The 27,102-nt window shown below is 37.5% G+C and overlaps 1 protein-coding gene across 1 annotated transcript in view; it reads right to left on the reverse strand.

The window, feature by feature from the left end:
* The window catches only part of ttc7b (tetratricopeptide repeat domain 7B), a 204,523-nt gene that overhangs the window by 18,102 nt on the left and 159,319 nt on the right, over positions 1-27,102 (reverse strand). Inside the window, 1 exon segment of the mRNA XM_051920188.1 lies at positions 17,086-17,288. Within this exon segment, the coding sequence (XP_051776148.1) occupies positions 17,086-17,288 (203 nt within the window).

Here is a 27,102-nt window from a genome sequence, read left to right on the forward strand (position 1 = left end):
TACACAATCATATATAATAAATAAAGACAACAAACTCTCAATTATTTGCTATAGGTCAGTGTAATTTAATCAGAGATTATTATGAAATTAATACCATTCTTTATATATAATACGCTACCATGGCTGTGAGTTTGTCTGTCCAGGATTTTAAATCACCTGTTGCTCGCAAACCGTTTGACCGATTGACCTGAAATTTGGTACACATATACTACATGATGTCTACTATCCGCATTCAGGGTGATAATTGACATCCAATGTTAGTCCTCTTTTTATTTTTATTTTATTTTATTGTAGAATCAACTCTTAGCAGCAGCCAGGAGGGTGGCCTTGTGGCGCATGCGTATGGCCGCCGTTCTCATCCCTATCACATTTGCTGTCACTTCCCCTACCTCTTCATATGTTAAATCATTCTTGAGGCAGATTGAAGACTTAAGTGCCAGCTTAAGTGAAAAATTAAAGAAAACATATTAAGTAATTGCAGCACAAACACGGACTTAATCAGTTTTAAAGAGAAAAGATGCCGACAACAGAAAAGAAGCAGGCCGCTAGGGTGGAGAAAACAAGCTGTTTACAAAGCAGCAAGCGCATCAACTTCTGAGCAAATGAATGCTAAACGTACAGAGAAAGAGGAGGAAAACTAGGAATGCTCAAGTCAAGTGTATTCACTGCATGTTACTGTGCAGTGCGCATTTACTGGTATTTAATATTTAGGTAGAAGAGCACAATTTGTCAGCATTTTCAATTTTTTTTCATAAAAAAAAGGAAAAAAATTGAATGAACCTGACAAAAATAAACTTTTGTGCTGTATAATGATCACAGGGTGTAATTTAAAAAAACATTTTCAAACCTATGTTCTCAAACTCAGAGTTCAGGAAGCATGCCTGAAATAATAAATGTCTTGACCTAGACTGGACAGCTAAAACAAACTGTCCAATAATAACTAGAGACTTAAAAATATTTGATGTACAGAGAGAGCAAAAAATAAAAGTCCCAAATTTCACTTTTTTATGTTTCTGTGCACATTGTCAACTGATTTAGGGCTATAACTTGGCTTTATTTATAAATTAGGTATTGCAGTAGGTGAAGATTAAACTGTAATCTTTCAGGGGTAGAAAATGTAGAGAAAAGCCAAGCAAAATGACACCTTTTATTGACTAACTAAAAAGATTACAATATGCAAGCTTTCAAGGCAACTCAGGCCCCTTCTTCAGGCAACATTTAGGGTTAGAAAAACTATCCAAGTTTAATACCTAGCCCATTTGACGTCTGTTTGGATTTTGTAGTTTTTTGCCTATCTCTTTGTATTTTGTCCAAGCACCCACATTCTCAAAGAGAACACGTTACACTGACTGGCATCTCTGGGTTGTCCCAGAATGAGTACCTATAGGTGTGTATGCCCTGTGAAAGACTAGCATGCCCAATGCCACTTCAAGATATGATGCTGTAAAAGAAAAAAGCAGGTTAAAAATGGATAGATACAAAGAACATTCTTATCAGAACTTAATTGTTTTACTATAAATTTGGGATAGTTAAACACAGGTGAAAATAACATTACTATACTGCAGTGTCCCTTGCAAAATTAATCATACCATTGGCCATTTCTCAGGTTCTGAACACTTATGTGAACTATCAAAAGAGTAAGGACAGTGAATTATTAAGAGGAAAACCTCTAAAAAAACCTGCCACCAGTCTTATTTTTAAATCATTCCTTTTTACCAATATTTGGAGCAGCTATACTGGGATTGATGTTTTTTTTTGCCCAGAACGGACACCTGTACCACTGAAGCTTTAATGGACAACAGATATTTCACTTCTTATTTATTATCTTTTAGTCTCAATGCTGCATCTCTTCTAATTAGGTAAGACCAGTGATGTCATTCAGTAGTCTAATAAACACTTTCAATAAAAATAAGTGTTTTTTTTAATATTTGTATTTTTACCAAAATTAAACTTTTGTCATATTTGCAGTGATAATTTCAACTGTTTGCTAGTTTAGCAGTAATGACATATAATTGTTTCTTTTAGTCTAACCAAATTACATTTAATGCTTCACTGTGGTTCTTTCACTAGTATGACAAGTAATGCTCATCAAATGCTATTGTACTTAAACATTGCAGACTGCACTCTGAGCTCAAGATATAGAAATGTGGCACCTTATTAATGTTTAATGCTTTGCAGTTTTAGCAGTTCGAACATGGTTTGCTCAGAAAGATAATTTTACTGCTGGGAGACAACCATATCAGAAACATTGCCAAGCAGCTCTCCTATCACCACTATTAAGTATACCATAATAAAGAAATTCCACTAAATTATTCAAGATTAGGCCTAAATCATATTCTTAAAAATACCACAAAGGACAAATCCATCCTTTTCATTAGCTAAGTGTGTCTCTTATAGTAGGGTCACGCTTTTCCAAAGTGAGTGCCTGCTAAATAAACAGGTTAAAATTCCTGCCTGCTACAATGCAATAATCTGTCAATTATGAGGAAATCAAGTGATACAAAAAGGTTAAAAATTCACAAAGAAATAAAATTATATTTATATATATATATATATATATATATATATATATATATATATATATACACAAACACACACACATATATACCAGTAACGGCGCACTGCTATAACAATAGCGTGCAGTGAATACACTTGACTTGAGAATTCCTAGTTTTCATACTCTTTCTCTGTACGTTTAGCATTCGTTTGCTCAGAGGTTGATGTGCTTGCTGCTTTGTGAGCAGCGCGTTTTCTCCACCCTAGCAGCCCGCTTCTCTTCTGTCGTTGGCATCTTTTCTCATTAAAACTGATTTAGTCAGTGTGTTTGTGTTGCAAATACTTAGTACGTTTTCCTTAATTTTTCACTTAAGCTGGCACTTATCTGTTCAATCTGCCTCAAGAATGATTAAGATATGAAGAAGTAGGGGAAGTGACAGCGAAGGTGGCTGGAATGAGAACGGCGGCCATACACATGAGCCACATGGCCGCCCTGCTGGCCCCTGCTGAGAGTTGATTCAACAATAAAATAAAATACAAATAAAAAGAGGAATAACCTTGGAGGTCAATCATCACCCTGAAAGCGGATTGTAGAGGTCATGTAGTTTATGTGTACCACATTTCAAGTCAATATGCCAAATGGTTTGCAAGCTACAGGTGATTTAAAATCCTGGACAGACAGACGCACAGCCACAGTAGCGATATTATATATATATATATATATATATATATATATATATATATATATATATATATATATATACACACACACACACTAGGGGGCTCTGTATACAAACACATATACTGTATGCAATCACACACACACACAAGCACTTGGGTGCCAATTTCAGAGCTCCAAAAAGTTAAGCAATGCCAACCCAAATTATAAGGGGGTGCCATAATTAATACTTTCTCCTTACTCATCCATAGTCCAGAGGTATTTAGACAGAAGGAACACAAACATTCACTTTATCCAAAACTCACCTCTTCCGGTCAGTGAACATAAAAGGAGCCAAGTCACCAAAAATCGTTGTTCCTCTTGGTATGGGCTAACACCAGTCAGCCCAACCCAGCTCAGCAATATCACGAATGAGAATTTAGTCTGGAAAAGCCCACATGATCACAAACCTTTGACAGCAGAAACAAGCTGGTCCACTGCCTCCACCCCAGCAAGAGCATAATTGAAAAGGTAGTAGAGGAGGTTGCATGCAAATACCTATTTAATGCACATCCTGACAGCTTAGCCTGAGCTGCCTGTCACCTGCCCTGCACAGACTTGGAGAATCCTTTTTGCATTGTACTGTTTCAGTCAATTGTAACGGTCCTCAACAATGTTAGTGATGCTACCTGAATCGATCAGGGTTGACAAATGAAATCCATTACTTACTGCTAACAATGTTAGCAACCATTTTCATACAATGCCTGCGTTCAGAGCTCTCCCTGATAGATGGATGGACGGACGGACGGACGGACGGACACTCACTCGCTCGCTCACTTTATTAATCCCAAGGGGCTCATCAAGCTGTAGACAGTTTGGTACTAGAGATCATGACCAATCTCACCACATTTGAAAAAAAGTAGCTGGACCAATGGCAGTTCTTTTGGACTCAGTTCTGGGCATTCTTGGTGGGTGAGGTTTTTGGTACTCGTCTGGCTTTTAAGACAACACTGCTTCATGCATTTCCACTACACTCTTTATAAGTTCATTTGGATTGAATTTCGGAAAAGAATTAAAGAGCTCTCAAAGAAAACTGTTGGGATTTGCCATAGCCTGCATTGGCAATGTTGTTGACACCAAGCCCGTCCTGACTTCCCTCGTTGTGCATGCAATTGTGATGGAATCAGGGGTTATAGTTTGGGAATGCCCTTATAGCTTCAAGAGGCAAAGAATGCTGAGGACAACCAGGAAGTCAAATTTATGCTAGACCTAGGATTTATCCAGTTTCAGCCCTGGTCTAGCCCCATTGTTTTAGTGTCAAAATCTGATGGTAGTTGGCACCAAAGTAACAATTTCAGTTGCCTTAACTAGATCTCCCATTTTGCCTTGAATCCCATGCCTCGAGTGGATAACCTCCTTGAAAGGCTGGAAGAGGATTGGTATTTAATCCCTCTCAAATTTTGTATTTCAAATGCTATTGTTTTTTTGTCCTTCTTCTTGAATTGTGATTCCTTTGTTTATTGTAATGTTGCTTTTGTTTTGTATTATTCTTTGCTTATGTTTCCACATTCACAACATTAATATGACTAAGGGCTACTGGCAAATTCCTTTAACAGTATCAGTTAAGGAAAAGATTGCATTTAGCATAAACAGTGGACATTGGAAATATTAAAGAGGACTGCAAAGGGCTCCAGTCACCTTCATTGTCTGGTTCACAGGCTGGTACAGCACCATAATGTCTACAGTGCTGCCTACTTGGATGATATAGTCATCTATTCCAGTACTTGGGGGAAATATGCAAGGCGCATTTTGTCTACATTATGCTCTATTCACAAAGCTGGCCAGTAAACCAGTCCCACAAAATGTTATTTTGAACTCACAAAGGACAAATATTTAGGTTCTGTGGTAGGGTCTGGTACAGTCAAACTATAACCCTCAAAAATTGGCCCCAGCTGCAAATAGAAAGTTAGGTTGAGGCTTTTTTGGGACTATCAGAATTTTATTGATGCTTCAAGCCTCGGTTCTTAGACAGGGCTGCGCCTTTGATTAATTTAACTCTGAAACCAGCTCATGATACATTAGCATGGAATCCTGAGGATAAAGAAGCATTCCGTAACTTAAAGAAGGCCCTTTGTCTGTACCAATTTTGATTGCTCCTGATTTTATTGTCCCCTTTGTTTTCCAGACCAATGCATCAGCCATAGTGTGTGAGACCCTGGCCATCATGTGGGCTGTCACTCATGGGCAGGACTTCACTATGCTCCCTTATGGTGGCTGGCAACCTAGAAGGAAACCAACTCTAGGGTGACACAGTGGCTCTACCTCCAACCATGTAAGTAAAAGGTATCTCACCACTGAGGGTTGTTTCGTGGTAATGCTGATGTACTTTCTCATGTTCACAACCTCTTTGTTAGACTCGTTTTCCCCACCTTGATCGGGCTAGGGAGGGAGCCAGATCACACATAAGTCCTTGGGTGCCATTTTCGAGACTCTAAAAAGGTAAGCAATGCCACCTCAGTTGCACTTGTACTACTTTACTAGAATCAGTCATAACTTCAAAATGCAGTAGCTAATAATGTCTGGAAAAGGGGAGTGTTGCTGAAAACTCCCTGCTAACTTCAACTGGGAAAAAGAGGTTAATTGAAAAGAAAGGTAAACTGCTAATTATAAATGTCAGATTTAGACTATAGATTTAAATAAACTACTGAATATAATTAATGTTGAATATATTTCACAGAAAAGACAAAAGGATTAAATTCATTTGTAATTGTAAGGAAAATGTAAATACTTCTTAAACAACTTATTTTTCTATAAAAGACTTAACACTTTTGCCAATCTCAGACCTATGCTGCTCACCAAGAATGGTCATTCAATATACCAGCATATGCTGCCAAGAGTATAAATCCAGGCTCTTCTAAATTTCTGCAAGAACAGTACATGATTTTCTTCACTGTTAGTACTAAGTGAGGCAGTGAGAGATTGGAAGTCAAGATATCTCAATGGAATAGCTAGTACTGCTGACTTATTAGAATAAAGTCAAAATTAACATTGAACATTATGATGGATGATACTTTCTAAAATATGTTTACACATATTTTAAAGTAACAGATGGAATAATAAAATCAATCCTTTCGCATATAGTGTTATCATTATATCAAACCATAAATATAATTGTCAAACATTTCTGGCACTAAAGCCTTGTGCCAAGCTTTCCAAGTGAAGAAAATATACGCTGACTGTTACATGATTTCTTCTTCTGCCTTGAATGTAGAGAAATATGGCTTTTGGATGAAGAAATCAATACTTGCAGAAGAGCCAGTTACAAACTATAAAATTGTAATTGGATCAAATGATGCACAGTGTGCCAAGCCCATCACTATTAATCTGGCTATATTTTAAGTGCTGCCAATAAAACGTTTCTCCACGTCTTTGTATTATTAAATATTACACATTTTATTATCATGCAGATCAATTAAAGCAACATAAAATTAAAAAATGTGACATTCATTTCTACTGACTGTTCCAGCACAATAGTACTATATTAGCAGAGAAAAACACACATTACAACACAGCAGCAAAGTCAGACCAGGAAAATTAGTGCAAGACTAATGAACCTTGTCTACTATCAATAATACTGAAAAGACTTAAAGGCAAGAAAATGGAAACTTTAAGGATGAGGGTATCATGGATAGTTCTCATTTTTTAAGTAAGTGTTGATCACATATTACTTAAAGTGTTATCAACCAGTCTAATTACAAATGGCTACTTGATCTTGGTTTCCTGACAGATGTAACTAAGAAAATTAACCACCTGAACTGATAGTTACAAGGCAAAGATATAAACAGATCTGATATGATCAGTCCTGTTAAGGCATTCAGTGCAGAACTGTCATTGTATATCCAGCAAGTGAAAAACAAAAGTTTTCAGCACTTCCCCTCTGTCTCAAAGATGTTGGAAAGTCACACAGATGGAAACATTTAAAAAGCTGGCTGCAAGTATTGTGACCTCGTTGAGGCTTGGACAGGAGCTTACAGACAGATTCAGTGACTTTGAGAAACTTGAGGCCTTTGTGACATTTATGGCCAACCCCTTCATGGATGTGGACATAAGTGAGATTTCTGGACAGATGGCTGAACTTTTCTGTCTGTGTTGATGCTGTAGAAATGGAAATTGAGGTTATAAACCATCAAAATAATGTGCAGTTGAAGTCTTAACAGAATTTCTCAACAGTATTTCTGGAGCTTAGCAGGACCAGGTAACTACAAGAATCTTCATCAAGCAGCTCTGAAAATGCCTGCTTTGTTTGGGTCTCCATACCTCTGTGAGTCTGACGTGAATGTCATGAAATCAAAGTTCAGAACAAGACTGACAGACGAACATTGAAATGACTCCATAAGAGTGAACCTCAGTGGCTCCACTCCACCACACACCTGCCTCTCCTGTTGACTCCATGCAGTGCCAGTCATCTGACTAACTAAAAAACACATCACACATGTAACTGGACATGTGATTAAAGTGACACAGTGACATGGGACAAAATGACAAATGAATAAATCATATCTGCGTATATGTAATTTCATTGTTATGTTTTCACAGCATTCATGTTTTAATTCAATAGTGTAAGATACACTAGAAAATGCATACTGACATACAAAATGCACCTGCAGGTGAAACAAATATTTTTTGTGACATTTTAATGCAAAATGTGAGTTGTGGACACCAACATTTTGTAAATGTTCAGGCAAAACAAGCTTATTCAGTTTGTTTGGGTTGAAATAAGCTATGAGAATAAACGTTAGAAAACATGAGGAGCTCTCAGCCATTTTCATTTTGTAAAAGTAACTCTCAGGGGTAAAAAGGTTGGAGACCCCTGCACTACAGTAGAGTCTTATCTGTTTTTGGGTTTAAATACTCACAAACAAGCTCAGGTGGGAATTTAGATATCAATTTACAGATGACATCACAGTGTAGATTGTGATTAATATCTCAAGGAGTAACTTGATTTTAAATGGCACAAAGAAATGGCCATAGGTTGGTGTCCCTTGTCTAGTGGATAGTAAAAACAACACAATGGAAAGGTAAGGAGTTTGTGTGGTTTATTGGGTTCACAAGTTCACAAATTCTCTTCCTTTAGGTTACAGAGAGCTTAGATTAAATACATTTACCAAAGTTTGATTGCAGAGATTTGACTAGATGAATGCTTGTTTTGGGATTCTGTATTGCTTAAACAATATTCTAAAACACAATCATAAATGCTACATTTTATTTAAACCACAAAAAACAAGACAGAAATACTAAACATACCTAAATAATTATTTTAACCTGGTACAAAAAGAGAATCTCCTTTAAATTTTGTAGTTCAATTTAATATCTCCTGCTGCTACAGGAAAGAAATCTAAGCCTTCTTCCTACTTGCTTTTTGTCTTGATCAGTCTCAAGAGATGCATTAGAAATGCCTGCTTGAATTATTCATAAGCATCAATGCAAGGGCCTAGCTAATCCTGTAAAATGGAAAGGACAACCGCCGCAGCTGTTATTAACTGCCTGTACCACACTGTGGATTTCTTATAAAAAAGCTTTCTAAATGATGGTGCCTATTGAAAAAGTTAATCACATCACAGAATTAACTTTTTCCATTCTTGCAAGAAAACAAATTGACTCCCTGCATGCTCTCCTCTCCAAGGCATGGAGAGTAGCTACTTTCACAGCTGACCCAACACATACAGTGCATCCGGAAAGTATTCACAGCGCATCACTTTTTCCACATTTTGTTATGTTACAGCCTTATTCCAAAATGGATTTAATTCATTTTTTTCCTCAAAATTCTACACACAACACCCCATAATGACAACGTGAAAAAAGTTTACTTGAGGTTTTTGCAAATTCATTAAAAATAAAAAAACTGAGAAATCACATGTCCATAAGTATTCACAGCCTTTGCTCAATACTTTGTCGATGCACCTTTGGCAACAATTACAGCCTCAAGTCTTTTTGAATATGATGCCACAAGCTTGGCACACCTATCCTTGGCCAGTTTCGCCCATTCCTCTTTGCAGCACCTCTCAAGCTCCATCAGGTTGGATGGGAAGCATCGGTGCACAGCCATTTTAAGATCTCTCCAGAGATGTTCAATCTGATTCAAGTCTGTGCTCTGGCTGGGCCACTCAAGGACATTCACAGAGTTGTCCTGAAGCCACTCCTTTGATATCTTGGCTGTGTGCTTAGGGTCGTTGTCCTGCTGAATGATGAACCGTTGCCCCAGTCAGAGGTCAAGAGCGCTCTGGAGCAGGTTTTCATCCAGGACGTCTCTGTACATTGCTGCAGTCATCTTTCCCTTTATCCTGACTAGTCTCCCAGTCCCCACTGCTGAAAAACATCCCCACAGCATGATGCTGCCACCACCATGCTTCACTGTAGGGATGGTATTGGCCTGGTGATGAGCTGTGCCAGGTTTCCTCCAAACGTGACGCCTGGCATTCACACCAAAGAGTTCAATCTTTGTCTCATCAGACCAGAGAATTTTCTTTCTCATGGTCTGAGAGTCCTTCAGGTGCCTTTTGACAAACTCCAGGCGGGCTGCCATGTGCCGTTTACTAAGGAGTGGCTTCCGTCTGGCCACTCTACCATACAGGCCTGATTGGTGGATTGCTGCAGAGATGGTTGTCCTTCTGGAAGGTTCTCCTCTCTCCACAGAGGACCTCTGGAGCTCTGACAGAGTGACCATCGGGTTCTTGGTCACCTCCCTGACTAAGGCCCTTTTCCCCTGATCGCTCAGTTTAGATGGCCAGCCAGCTCTAGGAAGAGTCCTGGTGGTTTTGAACTTCTTCCACTTACGGATGATGGAGGCCACTGTGCTCATTGGGATCTTCAAAGCAGCAGAAATTTTTCTGTAACCTTCCCCAGATTTGTGCCTCGAGACAATCCTGTCTTGGAGGTCTACAGACAATTCCTTTGACTTCATGCTTGGTTTGTGCTCTGACATGAACTGTCAACTGTGGGACCTTCTATAGACAGGTGTGTGCCTTTCCAAATCATGTCCAGTCAACTGAATTTACCACAGGTGGACTCCAATGAAGCTGCAGAAACATCTCAAGGATGATCAGGGGAAACAGGAGGCACCTGAGCTCAATGTTGAGCTTCACGGCAAAGGCTGTGAATACTTATGTACATGTGCTTCCTCAATTTTTTTATTTTTAATAAATTTGCAAAACTCTCAAGTAAACTTTTTTCACATTGTCATTATGGGGTGTTGTGTGTAGAATTCGGAGGAAAAAAATTAATTTAATCTATTTTGGAATAAGGCTGTGACATAACAAAATGTGGAAAAAGTGATGCGCTGTGAATACTTTCCGGATGCACTGTAACTAAAGAGAGGAGGGCTATCTTAAAAAAAGGATAAGGGTTGGGAGCCTGTTATTTGGACTTATAAAACAGACTTTCATTTATGCTGTCGCAAAACTTACACACCACACTTCCAAAACAACAAAAATAAACAGCTAATCCAACTTCTTGAAAAGAGTAAAAAATAGATTTATTTGCAGCAGACTGATATCAGGGGCTTCTTGGTAATTGTAAGCTGCAATATTTGTAGACCTGTATCTGACAGCAACTGAATTTTTTCTGATGGGGATACTTGGACATCTAACAGCTTTATAGAACACTCCTACAGTCATGGCCGAAATTATAGGCACCCCTGGAATTTTCCCAGAAAATTATTGCAATTACAAATGTTTTGGTATACATGTTTATTTCCTTTATGTGCATTGGAACAACACAAAAAACAGAGAAAAAAGGCCAAATCTGACATCATGTCACACAGAACTCCAAAAATGGGCAGGACAAAATTATTGGCACCTTTTCAAAATTGTGGGTAAATCGTTTTATTTCAAGCATATGATGCTCGTTTGAACTCACCTGTGGCAAGAAACAGGTGCCAGCAATATAGCAATCACACCTGAAGCTAGTTAAAATGGAGAAAAGTTGACTGAACCTTTCTGTTGTGTGTCTGAGTGTGCCACACTAAGCATGGAGAACAGAAAGAAGAGCAGAGTCTGAGGACTTGAGAACAAAAATTGTGGAAAAATATCAACAATCTCAAGGCTACAAGTCCATTTCCAGAGATCTTCATGTTCCTTTGTCCACTGTGCGCAACATAATCAAGACGTTCACAACACATGGCACTGTAGCTAATCTCCCTGGACGTGGACGGAAGAGAAAAATTGATAAAAGACTGCAACAAAGGATAGTCTGAATGGTGGATAAACAGCCCAAATCAACTTCAAAACATATTCAAGCTGTTCTGCAGACTCAGGGTGCATCAGTGTCAGCTCGACTATCCATCAACATCTGAATGAAATGAAATGCTATGGCAGGAGAGCCAGGAGGACCCCACTGCTGACATAGAAATATAAAAAAGCCAGACTGGAGTTTGCCAAAATGTACTCAAGGAAGCCAAAATCCTTCTGGGCGAACGTCTTGTGGACAGATGAGACCAAGGTAGAGCTTTTTGGTAAAGCTCATCATTCTACTGTTTATAGAAAATGGAATGAGGCCTACGAAGAAAAGAACACAGCACCTACAGTCAAACATGGTGGCGGTTCTAAGATGCTTTGGGGATGTTTTGCTGCCTCTGGCACTGGAGGCCTTGACTGTGTGCAAGGCATCATGAAATCTGAAGACTACCAAAAGATATTGGGGCGCAATGTAGGGCCCAGTGTCAGAAAGCTGGGTCTGTGTCAGTGGTCATGGGTGTTCCAGCAGGACAATGATCCCAAACATACCTCTAAAAGCACCCAGAAATGGTTGAAGACAAAGCGCTGGAGAGTTCTGAAGTGGCCAGCAATGAGTCCGGATCTAAATCCGATTGAACATTAATGGAGAGATCTCAAAATTGCTGTTGGGAGAAGGCGCCCTTCAAATCTGAGAGACCTTGAGCAGTTTGCAAAAGAAGAGTGGTCAGAAATTCCAGTTGAGAGGTGTAACAAGCTTGTTGATGGTTATAGGAAGCACTTGACTTGTTATTTTTTCCAAAGGGCGTGCAACCAAATATTAAGTTGAGGGTGCCAATAATTTTGTCCAGCCCGGTTTTTGAGTTTTGTGTGAAATGATGTCAGATTTGGCTTTTTTCTCTGTTTTTTTTGTGTTGTTCCAATGCACATAATGGAAATAAACATGTATACCAAAACATTTGTAACTGCAACAATTTTCTGGGAGAAATGGTGCATTTTCTGGGAAAATTCCAGGGGTGCCGATAATTTCGGCCATGACTTAGTGTATTATGGCTCAGTAAAGAGAAAATGTATCATATTAACACCAGCTTTTACTAGTCAAATGTGTGTAAATTTACACTCACTACTTACTTGCCCTTAAAATCTGCATCTAATCCTATGCTGCAGGGCCACAGCATTGTAAAGCTCAGCCTTTCTTCCAGAAGTTGATTTTAACACAAGATATATGCATCATGGATGACAGCAATATTACACATTACACGTTGGTGCCTCAGAATAAGTCATGGTTATCCTAAGCAGCTACAGAGCACAACAAAAGAGTTTATAATTTGATGTACATGGGGGAAGGAAGACAGACAGACCATGCAATCCAGCAGACTTACTTCATATAAATAATACTGAGCCAAGACTTAAGACTAGACTTAAAGGAACCCAGATCGAAGAAAATGGTCTCAAAACGTCTGACATTACACTTAAGGCTAAGGTACTGCTAACTACTTTTCCTGTGCCATGATAACATAGAATATTCAACAGCTAGTAAAGAATCAGGGCGGCATGGTGGCGCAGTGGTAGCTCTGCTGCCTCACAGTTAGGAGACCCAGGTTTGCTTTCCAGGTCCTCCCTGTGTGGAGTATGCATGTTCTCCCCGTGTCTGCGTGGGTTTCCTCCCACAGTCCAAAGACGTGCAGGTTACGTGAACTGGCAATCCTAAATTGTCCCTAGTGTGTGGGTGTGTGTGTGTCCTGCGTTGGGCTGGCGCCCTGCCTGGGGTTTGTTTCCTGCCTTGCACTCTGTGTTGGCTGGAATTGGCTTTAGCAGAGCCCCGTGACACTGTAGTTAGGATATAGCGGGTTAGATGATGGATGGATGGATAGTAAAGAATCAACTAAAGCATTGCATTCTGAAAGCAAACTGAATAAGGAGAAATGAAAAGGTTATTTCTGACAGCACAGTGCTCAGCACTCTCACAACCACAAAGATAGCAAAGTATCTGTAACATCACCAAAAATCTGCAAACAGGGTTTTAGCAAGTTACCTGTAATACTGCAATGAAACACAGAAAGGACTTTTAAAATTTAAAAGAGAAATTAAAATCCACTCATACTGAGGAAAAACATGAAAAACACTGAACAGACTAGGAAGGGTGGATTATATGTTTTGTCTTTTGCGTTAGATTATTTGATTTACTGTATTTTTCAAAAAATTGTATTGTTCTATAAAGACAATTTTGGGTCAGTTACCTTGATTTAAATGTAACAACTTTAACCTTGATCCACAGAAAAAGGGAAAGAAAAGTATTGCAGAAGCCTTAATAACAGTCTCATTAATTATTGACTTTATCAAAAGTAAAGAGGACATTTCATTAAATAATAAAAGCCTATTTCTTAACCTGCATGTATTAGCTATCCTTCCAAAGGGCAATTATCTTTTACTACACTGCTATAGTGACCAACTGCTACAATGAAAACATGGTGGGCTTGGATTAAAAATTATTTTCTTAATTCCTTCACATCTTTAAAGGACATAAAAACATATAAGGATATTTTAAGATGTGGAATTAGCACGGTGCCAAATCAATATTGTTAAATGTAAAATTAACTGTAACAATTTCTAGCCTATATGTGCTGTACAAACAAAACACCAAAATATCATATAAATTCTTACTGATGGCAGAAACGCACCTTATATTCAATCAGTTATAAACTTAGATTTGAAAGGTACGTTTGGCTCCACTCACTTGTGAGATGTTTCCATATTTACATATTTTTCTCTAATCTCTTATATCTTAACCTATACATCTACAACATGCTAAGTTTAACTCGTTATACTATACTATGCACTTTTGTATTGTAACAGATCAATCTTTTTAGTTGAAGTATAGAGCTGTAAAATATAGTTTATTGATGGTGATTTAGATTTTATTTTATTCAATATTTCCAGAATGCTACACAATCTGCAATACTACTACATATCCTGACATGAATCCATTAAACAAATTGCTTAAATCATACCTAAATCATCAAATCTATTTAATTAATATATATATATATATATATATATATATATATATATAATTACATTGGGGGTTACCTTTTATTACCAGTGTAATAACAGAAGAGAGAAATCACACTGGAACTTGTAGACTAGGAAAAAGGGTAACACATAATACATTATGAGAGATAACAGCAATGCATGTGAGACATTTGCGATACAGCGGGAAAGCATAATCAGCCATCTCAAGGATTCCTCTGATATCACGCTTATGAAATAAGCGGGAAAGGAGCAAATTTATGTGTAGTATATTACGCCTCTGGCAGAAAATTAATCTAAGTAAATGTCAGCAAATGATGAACACACTGATTAAGTTAAATTCTGTAGTAAGAGACTGATTTATCTCACACCTATCTGTTTTGTTTCCTTGTCACTCCTATGTTATTGACAAAGGTCTAATATTGCAAAGTACCACTATTATTATTATTAATATAACTGAGGAATAGGGAATAACCCTCTCACATGGTTATTCAAGTGGTTTTGTAGCAAAATCCAAAAACTATACACTGTTATTTTCTCAGTAGCAAATAAGAGCAAAGGTCTCTGTACAGACTAGTGGCTTTTCGCAGGATGAAGATTATATCATCGTAAAGCACAAGACTGACATTTTAGAGGGGCTTTTCTGAATGCAGTAAAGCAAACAATATAATAAAAATTGCCACATGTTTAAGAGGAATTGTACAATGTGCATATTTCCACAGCTTGCTCACGCTTTATTGCCTCCCTTAATAAAAATGGGTGAATGGACCCTTTTCTGGTTTGGATCATTTAATTCTGTGAAACCTGACTTTCCTAAGAATCCTGCAATATACAATAGTTTACATGAGTGTGAGGTTATGAGTCAATTGTGAAAAGCCTGCATTTCAAGCTATAAAACTTGCTTACTACATAGATGTACTCATAGATGTTTAACTCTGCTACTGTAGCTACAGAGATTTACTAAGAGAGTTCGGAGCACAACCATATATTCCAGCACTTGCCTTCCTATCCTTTTTCCCCCCAAGGATGCTACCTTTAGCCCAAACCCATGCTCTAGTTAATTCCACCTCAACAAACAGCAACATTTCTTATATTGAAGTTACAGATGTGACTAGGTATCATTTCATTTATTCTGTTTCAACATGAAAGACATGAAGATGGGAGTAAAACATTCTGTGGTTAACAGCATATGGATATTAACTTATATTTAGGCTCATGTGTTGAGGGTTTTTAATGTATAATGCTCTTCAACAATACAAACATTAAAAAAGTTGTACAAAACATTTATGTTTTTACTACTGACAAAAAAAAAAAAAAAAACATTTTGGGGACATTCCATACCGTTTTTAACGCATGATGTCTGCCCTTTTTAAAATCTTGCAGGAAAGCAAGGATGATCAAATCTCAATATTTGTGGTTCCAGTGCTGTAGGGAAGACTGGTATTATTAGACAGTCGCACACACAATGACATGCAAATCAATTTATAACTTTTATGTAATGTGTTTTTTTTGGATTTTTGGTTGATATTCTGTCTCTCTCCATTAAAATGAAACTACCATAAAAATTAGAGACTGTTCTTTTCTTTGTAAATGAGCAAACTTATAAACTCAGCAGGGGATCAAATACTTATTTCCCCCACTGTATATATTTCCATATATTCATTATGGTCTTGAATAAACTGCATTTTTTGTTTATTGCAGTAAGAGTGTTTGAGTTATTTGTTGAAAAATAAAAATAAAATCAATTTGTGTTTAATTCACCAATTTCTGAACTTGGTTCAAACTCCTCATAGTTCTGGCATCCCGACTGGAACTTGAAACACGTATCTCAAAGAATGCTCAGCCACTGTATATTATAAAAAATGCTGTTATCCTCTTTAATAAAATCCCTGTGTGCGTCCATGTGTCCGTGTGTGTGTGTCTTCTGGTGAAGTGCGCATGCGCGGGGTACGGTGCGATGCTTCAAAGGCCGCCTGACGCGTCACACAAGACAGAGAGGGCGGGACCTATAAAATATCGCGCGGCCGATCCAATCGGATTTCGGTAAATGAGGTAAGACTTAAAACATAAGGCACGAAAAATCCAATCGGGTACTGAGATGCGGAGACCAGCTTCCCCAAAGAGGTTGGATTAGTGTTTGTTGTTGTGAAAGTGTTCACTCTGAGGATGTCAGATTTGCGATTAACAAACATGGCCCGGTAAAGTGTAAAGTGTTTTCCTATATATACGAATTTTCATGATATTACAATAGGATGACTTTTAAAAGTAGATTTATTTTCGCTTACATAAAATCCGTTGCTGGGGAGACGCCACACATACAATAATCAGCTGCACGCCAGCACAGATTAAAATTCTTGCTGGAGAGACGTATTACTGTGAGAGAAAATTAAAGGCACACAATACAGTGACACATATTACAGCCAGTATTACTGTAACAGAAAATAGACGGTCCTTTGCCATTTAATATAGACTGTTCCTACTAATGTTTATGCACTACTGTTCTAGTGCCCGTTATTGTAACGGGCTTAATGTCTAGTTTATAAATATTTCTTTAATACTCAATTACTTCTTTAAAAACACATAATCGGCCTTCTTTATCCATCCTAAATGTGCTTTTCTTTTTTCTAAATAATGTTGACCACTCTATAAAATAGAAAAAGTCAATAATCTTACCAGTCTTTGCATGGTCTTGACATGAGTGGGACTAATGGAAAGTGCTTCTTCATACCAGCGCTTGGCTTCATCTACGTTGCCTCGAAGTTCTGCAATCTGACCCTTCATAAACAGTACATTGTGTGACATTGGGAAGAGGTTCGCTGCCTCTTGTGTGCAAGCAGTGGCTTCAGAGGGTTTGCCAATGCCAATGTAGACTTCAGCTGCAACAAAGAAAAAGTGCTATGTTTAGAAGACTACACTGCTAATGCATACAGATAAAAATCAATACACAAAAAATATACAAATATGTAAATATTTCACTCGTATAAATGTTAGAAATATAACAATATAACAACAGTTGAAGTAAACAATGATGATACTGCTGTAAAATGAACGTTTAACATTACAGTACAACAGCATGAATAAGAATGTTTGAAGGTATGTATTTCAAATGGAGAAATTAAGCTGTGCTTTAGCACATTCATAATTATCAACTAAAACATTTTGGTTTAGATCTACCAGCTACTTTTCAAATTTCTACAGTGCATTCCCCACCTAGCACATCAAACTGTCAACATTAACTTTACAGCATTATGCAACTTAGATTTTATTATGGATACTATGTTTTCTATATGGCCGTGTTCAAAATGCCTGTGTTTGCCCATAATGTATAAAGGCATATACTACATATACAAAGGATCATGAACGGGGTTAGAGCCTATCCTGGCAGTATCAGGCACAAGGCAGGAAACCACCCTGGACAGGATGCTAATCCACCTTATAGCTCACTCGTGCACACACACTCACAGTCACTCACTCTGGGCCAGCTCAGAGTTTCCTGTACCCTAACATGCATCTTTTTAGAATGTGGGATAGAACTGGGTGTAGTCAAAGGAAAAAACTCGTGAAAACTTGAATACTTCAGACAAGCAACAACTAGGCTCTAACTCCTTATGATCATGTCTGGCATAACATTAGTACTAAGAATTTGTGGATCATAATTAATTTTACAATCCATCATAAGCAGCAATTATTTTCACAATCACTTAGTGTGGTAATCTCTCATTGTTCAGATCCCAGGGTGGAAAAAATATTTTGCCTACCAATTTGTACATAAAGCACATAACTGCCCAATGTATTACATTATTTAGAGCTGCCCCCCAAAAACATGGAAATCAATGTATAGGAAATTGACAGTGGTTTAAAACCCTGCAATTAATGACTTCTGGAACACTTAAGGAGGCTTTCAATCAATTTAATGCAAGTCCACAATAATTTTAAGGCTATGACAAATTTCAGTAACATGCACACTGCATTTTAAACACATTTCATTTGATTGTGCTCTTATGCACAGTTTACATGTGTATTCATAGTGCATCCGGAAAGAATTCACAGCGCATCACTTTTTCCACATTTTGTTATGTTACAGCCTTATTCCAAAATGGATTAAATTCATTTTTTTCCTCAGAATTCTACACACAACACCCCATAATGACAACGTCAAAAAAGTTTACTTGAGGTTTTTGCAAATTTATTAAAAATAAAAAAATTGAGAAATCCCATGTCCATAAGTATTCACAGCCTTTGCCATGAAGTTCAAAATTGAGCTCAGGTGCATCCTGTTTCCCCTGATCATCCTTGAGATGTTTCTGCAGCTTCATTGGAGTCCACCTGTGGTAAATTCAGTTGACTGGACATGATTTGGAAAGGCACACACCTGTCTATAGAAGGTCCCACAGTTGACAGTTCATGTCAGAGCACAAACCAAGCATGAAGTCAAAGGAATTGTCTGTAGACCTCCGAGACAGGATTGTCTCGAGGCACAAATCTGGGGAAGGTTACAGAAAAATTTATGCTGCTTTGAAGGTCCCAATGAGCACAGTGGCCTCCACCATCCGTAAGTGGAAGAAGTTCGAAACCACCAGGACTCTTCCTAGAGCTGGCCGGCCATCTAAACTGAGCGATCGGGGGAGAAGGGCCTTAGTCAGGGAGGTGACCAAGTCAGAGCTCCAGAGGTCCTCTGTGGAGAGAGGAGAACCTTCCAGAAGGACAATCATCTCTGCAGCAATCCACCAATCAGGCCTGTAAGGTAGAGTGGCCAAACGGAAGCCACTCCTTAGTAAAAGGCACATGGCAGCCCGCCTGAAGTTTGCCAAAAGGCACCTGAAGGACTCTCAGACCATGAGAAAGAAAATTCTCTGGTCTGATGAGACAAAGATTGAACTCTTTGGTGTGAATGCCAGGCGTCACGTTTGGAGGAAACCAGGCACCGCTCATCACCAGGCCAATACCATCCCTACAGGGAAGCATGGTGGCGGCAGCATCATGCTGTGGGGATGTTTTTCAGCAGCAGGAACTGGGAGACTAGTCAGGATAAAGGGAAAGATGACTGCAGCAATGTACAGAGACATCCTGGATGAAAACCTGCTCCAGAGCGCTCTTGACCTCAGACTGGGGCGACGGTTCATCTTTCAGCAGGACAACGACCCTAAGCACTCAGCCAGGATATGAAAGGAGTGGCTTCAGGACAACTCTGTGAATGTCCTTGAGTGGCCCAGCCAGAGCCCAGACTTGAATCCATTGAACATCTCTGGAGAGATCTTAAAATGGCTGTGCACTGACGCTTCCCATCCAACCTGATGGAGCTTGAGAGGTGCTGCAAAGAGGAATGGGCGAAACTGGCCAAGGATAGGTGTGCCAAGCTTGTGGCATCATATTCAACAAGACTTGAGGCTGTAATTGCTGCCAAAGGTGCATCGACAAAGTATTGAGCAAAGGCTGTGAATACTTATGGACATGGGATTTCTCAGTTTTTTTATTTTTAATGAATTTGCAAAAATCTCAAGTAAACTTTCTTCATGTTGTCATTATGGGGTGTTGTGTGTAGAATTCTGAGGAAACAAATGAATTTAATCCATTTTGGAATAAGGCTGTAACAAAATGTGGAAAAAGTGATGCGCTGTGAATACTTTCTAGATGCACTGTAGTATGACAGCAATGTATAAAAAATAGGTATTATGTTTAAAATAGTGGTGATACATTAATAATATTACGTTACTGTCTTAAATAATTTTATTCATTGGTAGAATAAAGCTAGATTTCCAAGCTAGAGTTGAGTTACAATGCAAAGAAAAAAGCTCTTCTTTTTTTTACTACTGGGGACATACAAAACCTAACAATGGTAAAATATTTTAAGGATTTCCTAAGCATAAAAATTGTCAGTTGTCAATGAAACACACTATGATTTGGGAAAATAATGTGCTGACCATAAACATTAATTTCAAAACTGAAATTTTATCTGCCAAACCTTAGGCTGATTATGAAGGTACATACTGTAAGTCTATCAAAGTTGCAAATAAACATGCCAGGTTAAATATTAGCTAATAATCTGTTACCATGGTGAAAGCGATCCAGTCTTCTTTATGTATATGTTTTGTTTACAACAAATATTAATTTCTAATTTTCACAAACACTTGAGAAGAACAGAAAAAAACATCATTGATTTCAAATTTATTGTCATGTGTAGATTGCATATTGGAATGCCAACAAAGGCACACACAAACAAAAACTCTAAATAGCTTGGAACACAGATATTCAGTTCTATACATTTGTGAGAATTTGTTTATATACTAGCATTCAAAAATTTGAAACCACTCACAAATTTCCATATTTTTGACAGGACACTGCTTTTTTATCACAGTACCATTAAATTGATTTAAAAATATAGTCAAGATATAACCAAAGTTGTTAACAGCTTTTACTGCTTGACATGACTGATTTATAAATAATACAAGCCAAATACAAGTGTCATCTGGAACAGTAAAAAGAAAAAGTTAAAATGGACAGAAGAACACAAACACTGGGTGGTCAACTTTCGGGTCATTACAGACTTTTCTCCCATTTTAACCCTTTGTTTTTATTTGCCAGTTTCACATATGGCGTTTTCTATGAAAATCTGTCTCTAAGATCAGCATTTGTTGCAAATGACACTGGTATTTGGTGTGTACTATTTAAGGAAGCAGCCAACTGAGGACCTGTAAAATTACGGATTCTGATGTCTTGTGCTGTTGTGCATCTGGGCCTTCTATTTCTTCATCTATACTGGTTAGATTAATACTACCCAGTAATCAATTTGTATTTAAGCCTAATTAATTAAGGATTAAGTTAATAGAGTTATCCTATAAATAACTGGAGAAACAGTTACTAAAGATCAGGCTTTGCAGTCATATGTGAATAATAAACTATAAACCAGCAATTTCAAGTATTAATAGCCATTTGGAATATTAGTCTTGGCTATATATCAATTTAATGGTACCTTGTATTAAAAAAAAAAGTATCCGTTTCTAAACTTTTGAAGGCTAGTGTATATTGTATTGTTAGTGTATATTATAAATATAGTGTTGGTCGTCGGTTAGAGTGCATATGCCAGTAGACAGGGATAGCTCTTCATATCCTTGTCAATGAATATCATATTTCTATCTACAGAGAAGCACTTGTACAGAATAAATCTACTTATTACATAGGTGTAGTGACTTACTCACAAGGAAATCCTACAATTCTTTTTTCTATTATAAATGGATTATTACATCCACCAATTTATGGAATGATTTTACAGTGAGTATATATCACCAGCTGCAGCCATCAGTTTCTTCACAGAATGTTGCATTCCCTGCTCCATCTGCTTTCATTACAAAGCATTTTTCTGTTTTTATGCCAGTAAACACAGATTTAATGACTATGCTTGTTTCAGAATCAAGAGCCACTGCATGTTAGCTTGACCCAGTGCTCACATATTTGGTCACATTTTATATTTCTTCCCACAGTACTTTAGCGGCTGATTTCATTGACACGTCACTTCACACTGGCATTGTTCTACCTGAAGTGGTCATTCCTGTCCTCAAAAAAATAGGACTGGATCCAGAAGATTAAGAATTATAAGCCAATTTCTAATCTCCAAAGCATTTTGAACATACTGTTGCCAGGGTTTTAATAAGCTATTTGAAGAGTTTCAGACAGGATTCAGTGGTAAACACAATCTTGGAACTGTTCTGGTCAAGGTATTAAATGACCTTTTAGTAGCTGCTGATTCTGGCCATTTAAATACTCTTATTCATCTCGACCTAACATCAGCCTTTGATAGAATTAACCATAATATACTTTTAAATCGAATGAAGACACTTTAGGGATTTGCTGAAATGCCCCTTGCCTGGTTTAAGACCTATCTATCTGACAAACATTAGTTTGACTCCATTGGTACCAAGAGATCCATTTCTGCTTTAGTTACTCAGGGTGTTCCACAGGGCTCTGTTAGGTTCATTATTGTTTAATACCGTATTTATATGATTCCTCTTGGTCAGATTATTCGTAGCCATTGATTAAAATTGCACTGCTATGCAGAAGATACACAAATACAGTATATATTCATATTAAATACTTCCATGCATTAATTCCTAATAACTTGGATGACTTCTAATACTTAGACCTAAATGCCAAGTACCGTAGATACTCGCGTATTAGTCGATCTCGCAGATAAGTCGAGTGTATTGTTTAAGCCAAAAATTACGAAATTTGTTATGACCCGCGTATAAGTTGAGGGTAAAACTTGACAGCTATCAGAGACAGAGGGTGACAATCAGCTGTTAATGGCGACAAAACTCACTGTCACGTCACAGGCATTCCCTCTGTGCTTGGAGAAGTGCTAGAGTCATTGACTCGGCAACTAATCCTTGAGTGTGCGTGAGTTGCGAAATGTAAACAAAGGCATGATGGCGTCAATATGTCACAAGGGAGCGAAGCGAGTGCAGAAAAGAAAACACTCGGCAGACGATGTTTTGCACATTATCGCTGAGTCGGACTCTGATTTTTCAGAATCGGATTTTATTGACAGTGATCAGGAATCGAGCAAGAGAGTGAGAAGCCGGCATCAGCTGATCGGACACCAGCCAATGCCGCGCCAGCTGAATGCATTCGCGCAGCCGATGCAGCTACGGCAAGGTTCGCGTGGGAGGAATATACAGACATTGATCCGTGAGAGCCGAACTGGCTACCGGACTTCACAAGACAGCATGGCTTGCTGTTGGACACGACAGATCACCTGCTGCTGGACTACTTCAGGCTGCTCTCTCCTGATGCTGCTTTTCAGCTACTGTCAGACGACACAAACTGGTAGGCAGAGAAATTTTTTGAATCGCGGTCTGTGCTTGCCTCGCATTGATAGCGTGCATTGCCTTGGTTCTTTTGGTTCCAAATCTGGTTGCAGCTATTGGTATGTTTGTTATTCAAAACCTGCAAAAGCTAATACTCAAATTCAAGTATTTCACAAATTAGAAAAAAACTAGCTAATTAGCAATAGTATTGCTGGCTTATAATTATTTCAAAGACCATGGGAAATGGCAGATGACCGGTGACTTAACACCGTGAAGCGTTGACTGTACAATGTCATTACCCAAATTCTATGGACAATTGTGTTGCCCCGCGGATAAGTCGATCCTGTTTTTTGGAATGAATTTTAAGGCATAAATTTTTCGACTTATACGCGAGTATCTACGGTATTCTGAGGAAAACTGAAAGTTTTAACCTGTGTGTTCCGGGTTTTATTACATCCCACTCTACATAAATGAGGAATCCTCTGGTTATCTTAAACTGCATTTTTTTAATCCCATGTTAAGAACTTTCCATGCTCTGTAAGTTTCAGACATAAAGTGTGGCTGAGACTCTTATTTTTTCGTTTATCACATCCCATCTGCTCCATGGTAATGCTGTTCTGTTTGGTACTTCTTCTCAGGGACGTTTTGTAGCCTGGAGACTAAAACTGTACACAATGCATATCAGGAATTAGTATACTGCTGGCAACTAAAAGGCAATTAACAAAGTAAAACACACAGACCATTAAAACCCTTAAAAGTGGAGGTCTTCCCTTGAAAAAACTTGCAAAGTAAGCTGAAAAACAGCTCTTCCCTCATTCCCATACGTCCACTAAACCAAAATGATTTGTATATAAACTAAACTCCAGTTCTTGCTAAATTCAACTACTTATCTCCTGTAAGAATATTGTTTAGGCTGTGATGCATTAATCTGTTAATTTTATGATATTCATGTTTTTTGGTGTGCCCTTTTTAGAGAAGGTACAACCAATGATATCAGGCATCTTCCTGGTATCATATACTGTATATCACTGAAGAATTTAACTGTTATTTTCAGATGTTTGTCAGCTTTTAGCTTCAATAGTACTCTTGTTATTCCATCTGCTGTTTTCCAATTGCTTTTTTTCCTTTTAGTTCATATATAGCATTCTTTGTTTCCTCTTTAGTCATTGCTGGACCAGCCATTTCTTCAATATTTCATACACTTCCTATTTCAATATCTTCACATCATGTACTTCACTACAACACTCCAATATTCCTTATTTAATAGAAATTTAATAGAACAGTAATTACAAGTCTAAGGGTTTGAGTACTCTGTTGTCTTATTTTTTATGCTTTGTTAAATATTACCTTAAAAATCACCAACTGTTGAAAAAAGCTGAACCTACACAATAAGAGGTAAACTTTGTTTAATGAAGGACAGAGTGACGTTGCACTCTTTTATTGAGCCAAGTGAGTAACAGCTCTAGGTGCTTAACTCTCTGACACAAGATAACCTATTAATATACTTAAGAATAAAAATAAACATGGAAATCATGACATTGCTGCTTATTTGAGATATTAAAGGGAGGCCAAGAAAAGAATTTAGATTTTTAAGGCAAATAGTTACTGGGTACTATGATTTTAACTATGTGCTGCTTCAGTATTGGAACATATTTTTATGTTAAATAAAATTACAGAAAAAACTACTGTTTTGATTACAGTCCAGTATTAGCCCCTATTTTAATAAAGTGCATTACATTAGTAAAATTGCTACTTGCTAGATGTTGATACTTTTACTCCACATTTTGCCCTAAATTATGTACTGTATTGTACATTCAATAACTGAATCTTTTTCACAGATTCAGTGTGGGCTGCTCTGCTACACTTAATTTAATATTTACTAGCTTAACAATAATTCAAAGATAAAAATTTATAACACAACATTGTAAAATCATTAAATACCATTCTCTGTCTCTGGGGGAAAAATAATACTTGATGTAATTTTGTTAATACTATGAATATAAATGGTTTGAAAGACCTAATGTTGTTATAATACAATTATGATGAAAGGTAAATAAGGAATACTCATCTACTTCAGAAAAGAGCAGTGTCTTATTGATCAGTGTAAACTGATATTAATTATTCACATATTTAGCAAGCACATTATAAGAAAGGAGAGGACTGTTATGGATTTCAAATTTTTGATTTTTTATAGGCACAATTCACATTTAATAATTAAGTCTTAATTTTAGCTTCAATGCAGATGTGAGAAGATAAAACTGGGCAAATTCGCATCCTACCATCAAAATCTCTCTCTCTCAAAAAAAAACATGTTTTCACAGATTTCTTTCTATCATTATAACTACTATTTCTATCATTTTACAATAAAAAAGGAAAAGAAAAACAAAAGATTTAGGTCACAATTTAATAAAATAGTATCATTTTGTTTTGAGCTGTTTCATCACGTGACGAGGTTAAACAAAGGGCTATAGATGTGTGACGTAACTTCATTTTCTAACCTTTCTGGAATCACTTAATCGGTTTAATAATGTATACCTGGTTGCCATTCAGTTTGCAGAAAACACACCTTAAGCAAAGTATACACCTGTACAACTGTACATTTATTTTATTACTACCTGTGAAACCATTCATTTCCATTAAGACATTAGTCACATCCAAAGCTACAGAATTGTGATGGCTAGGTCGCCCAATAATCTTAGACTGATGAAAATGGGATGATCAAAAAGCATTTAGGTTTGTGATTATAGTATTTCTTTCTAGAACTAAATGAAAATAACCTCTGTTTCAAAAATAGCTTCATAGGGTGCTGCAATCATATATAACATGTGATCCAATATTTGACAACTTATCTGTTTGCAATCATAATAGATCATTTATTACATTGTAGTGCGTCAGGCCATTTAAATCATTCACTTACTACTTTATCATTAATTCAAAATATACCAGTAAGAATCACTGCCAGAACTAAGAAGTATGACCATAATTCTACTTTTAATTTATTATTTGCACATCATGTTGTTACACTGTGGAACCTGAGCTTTGCAATTTCGTCTATCTGTATACTTGTATATGTTTGAGATGACAATAAAGTTCACTTTGACTTTGATATAATTCCATTTCTTAAATCACTTAATTGGCTCTTCCAAGTAAGTTTAATGCCGGCTTTAAAATCCTCTCTCTTACATGCAAAGTTGTAAATGCTATAGATCAACACACTCCTCTTATGAAAGTTATACTCCACTAGCTGTGTAAGCCCTTGCTGTGAAAAGCCTGGGCTCCTAGAAACTATTGAAATCATCAGAAAAAAATTGAAATGCAGAGTCGGTGGTTTAGTTTTGTGGACGTGCTCACCCCCATTGTCTATCAGCGGGTAAACGAGTTTCTCTTTCCTCTGAGATTTCGTTTTGCCGATATGCTTGCCTCACTTGTGTATTAGCGGCTAAGCAAGTTGGTTTCCGACTTGTCAACTTGGGGCTGCCTTACCGGCTCTTTGAGCTTCATGCTGTAGCCTCACACTTCCGGGCCAGACAGACAGACACACACACACACTCATCCATTCGTAGACGTTTATGTACAGTTAGGTCCATAAATATTTGGACAGAGACAACTTTTTTCTCATTTTGGTTCTGCACATCACCACAATGAATTTTAAATGAAATAACTCAGATGCAGTTGAAGTGCAGACTTTCAGCTTTAATTCAGTGGGGTGAACAAAACGATTGCATAAAAATGTGAGGCAACTAAAGCATTTTTTTAACACAATCCCTTCGTTTCTGTATAAGATGGTGGCACAATGTAGGCTTCCTTAAACTTCTCAGAAAAATTAAATATAGGAAGCAGAGTTTTAGGTATAAGTCACCAAAACTCTGGAATAATATATACAGTATAT

The sequence above is a fragment of the Erpetoichthys calabaricus genome, chromosome 16 (assembly GCF_900747795.2).
Source record: "Erpetoichthys calabaricus chromosome 16, fErpCal1.3, whole genome shotgun sequence".
Taxonomy (NCBI): Eukaryota; Metazoa; Chordata; class Cladistia; order Polypteriformes; family Polypteridae; genus Erpetoichthys; species Erpetoichthys calabaricus.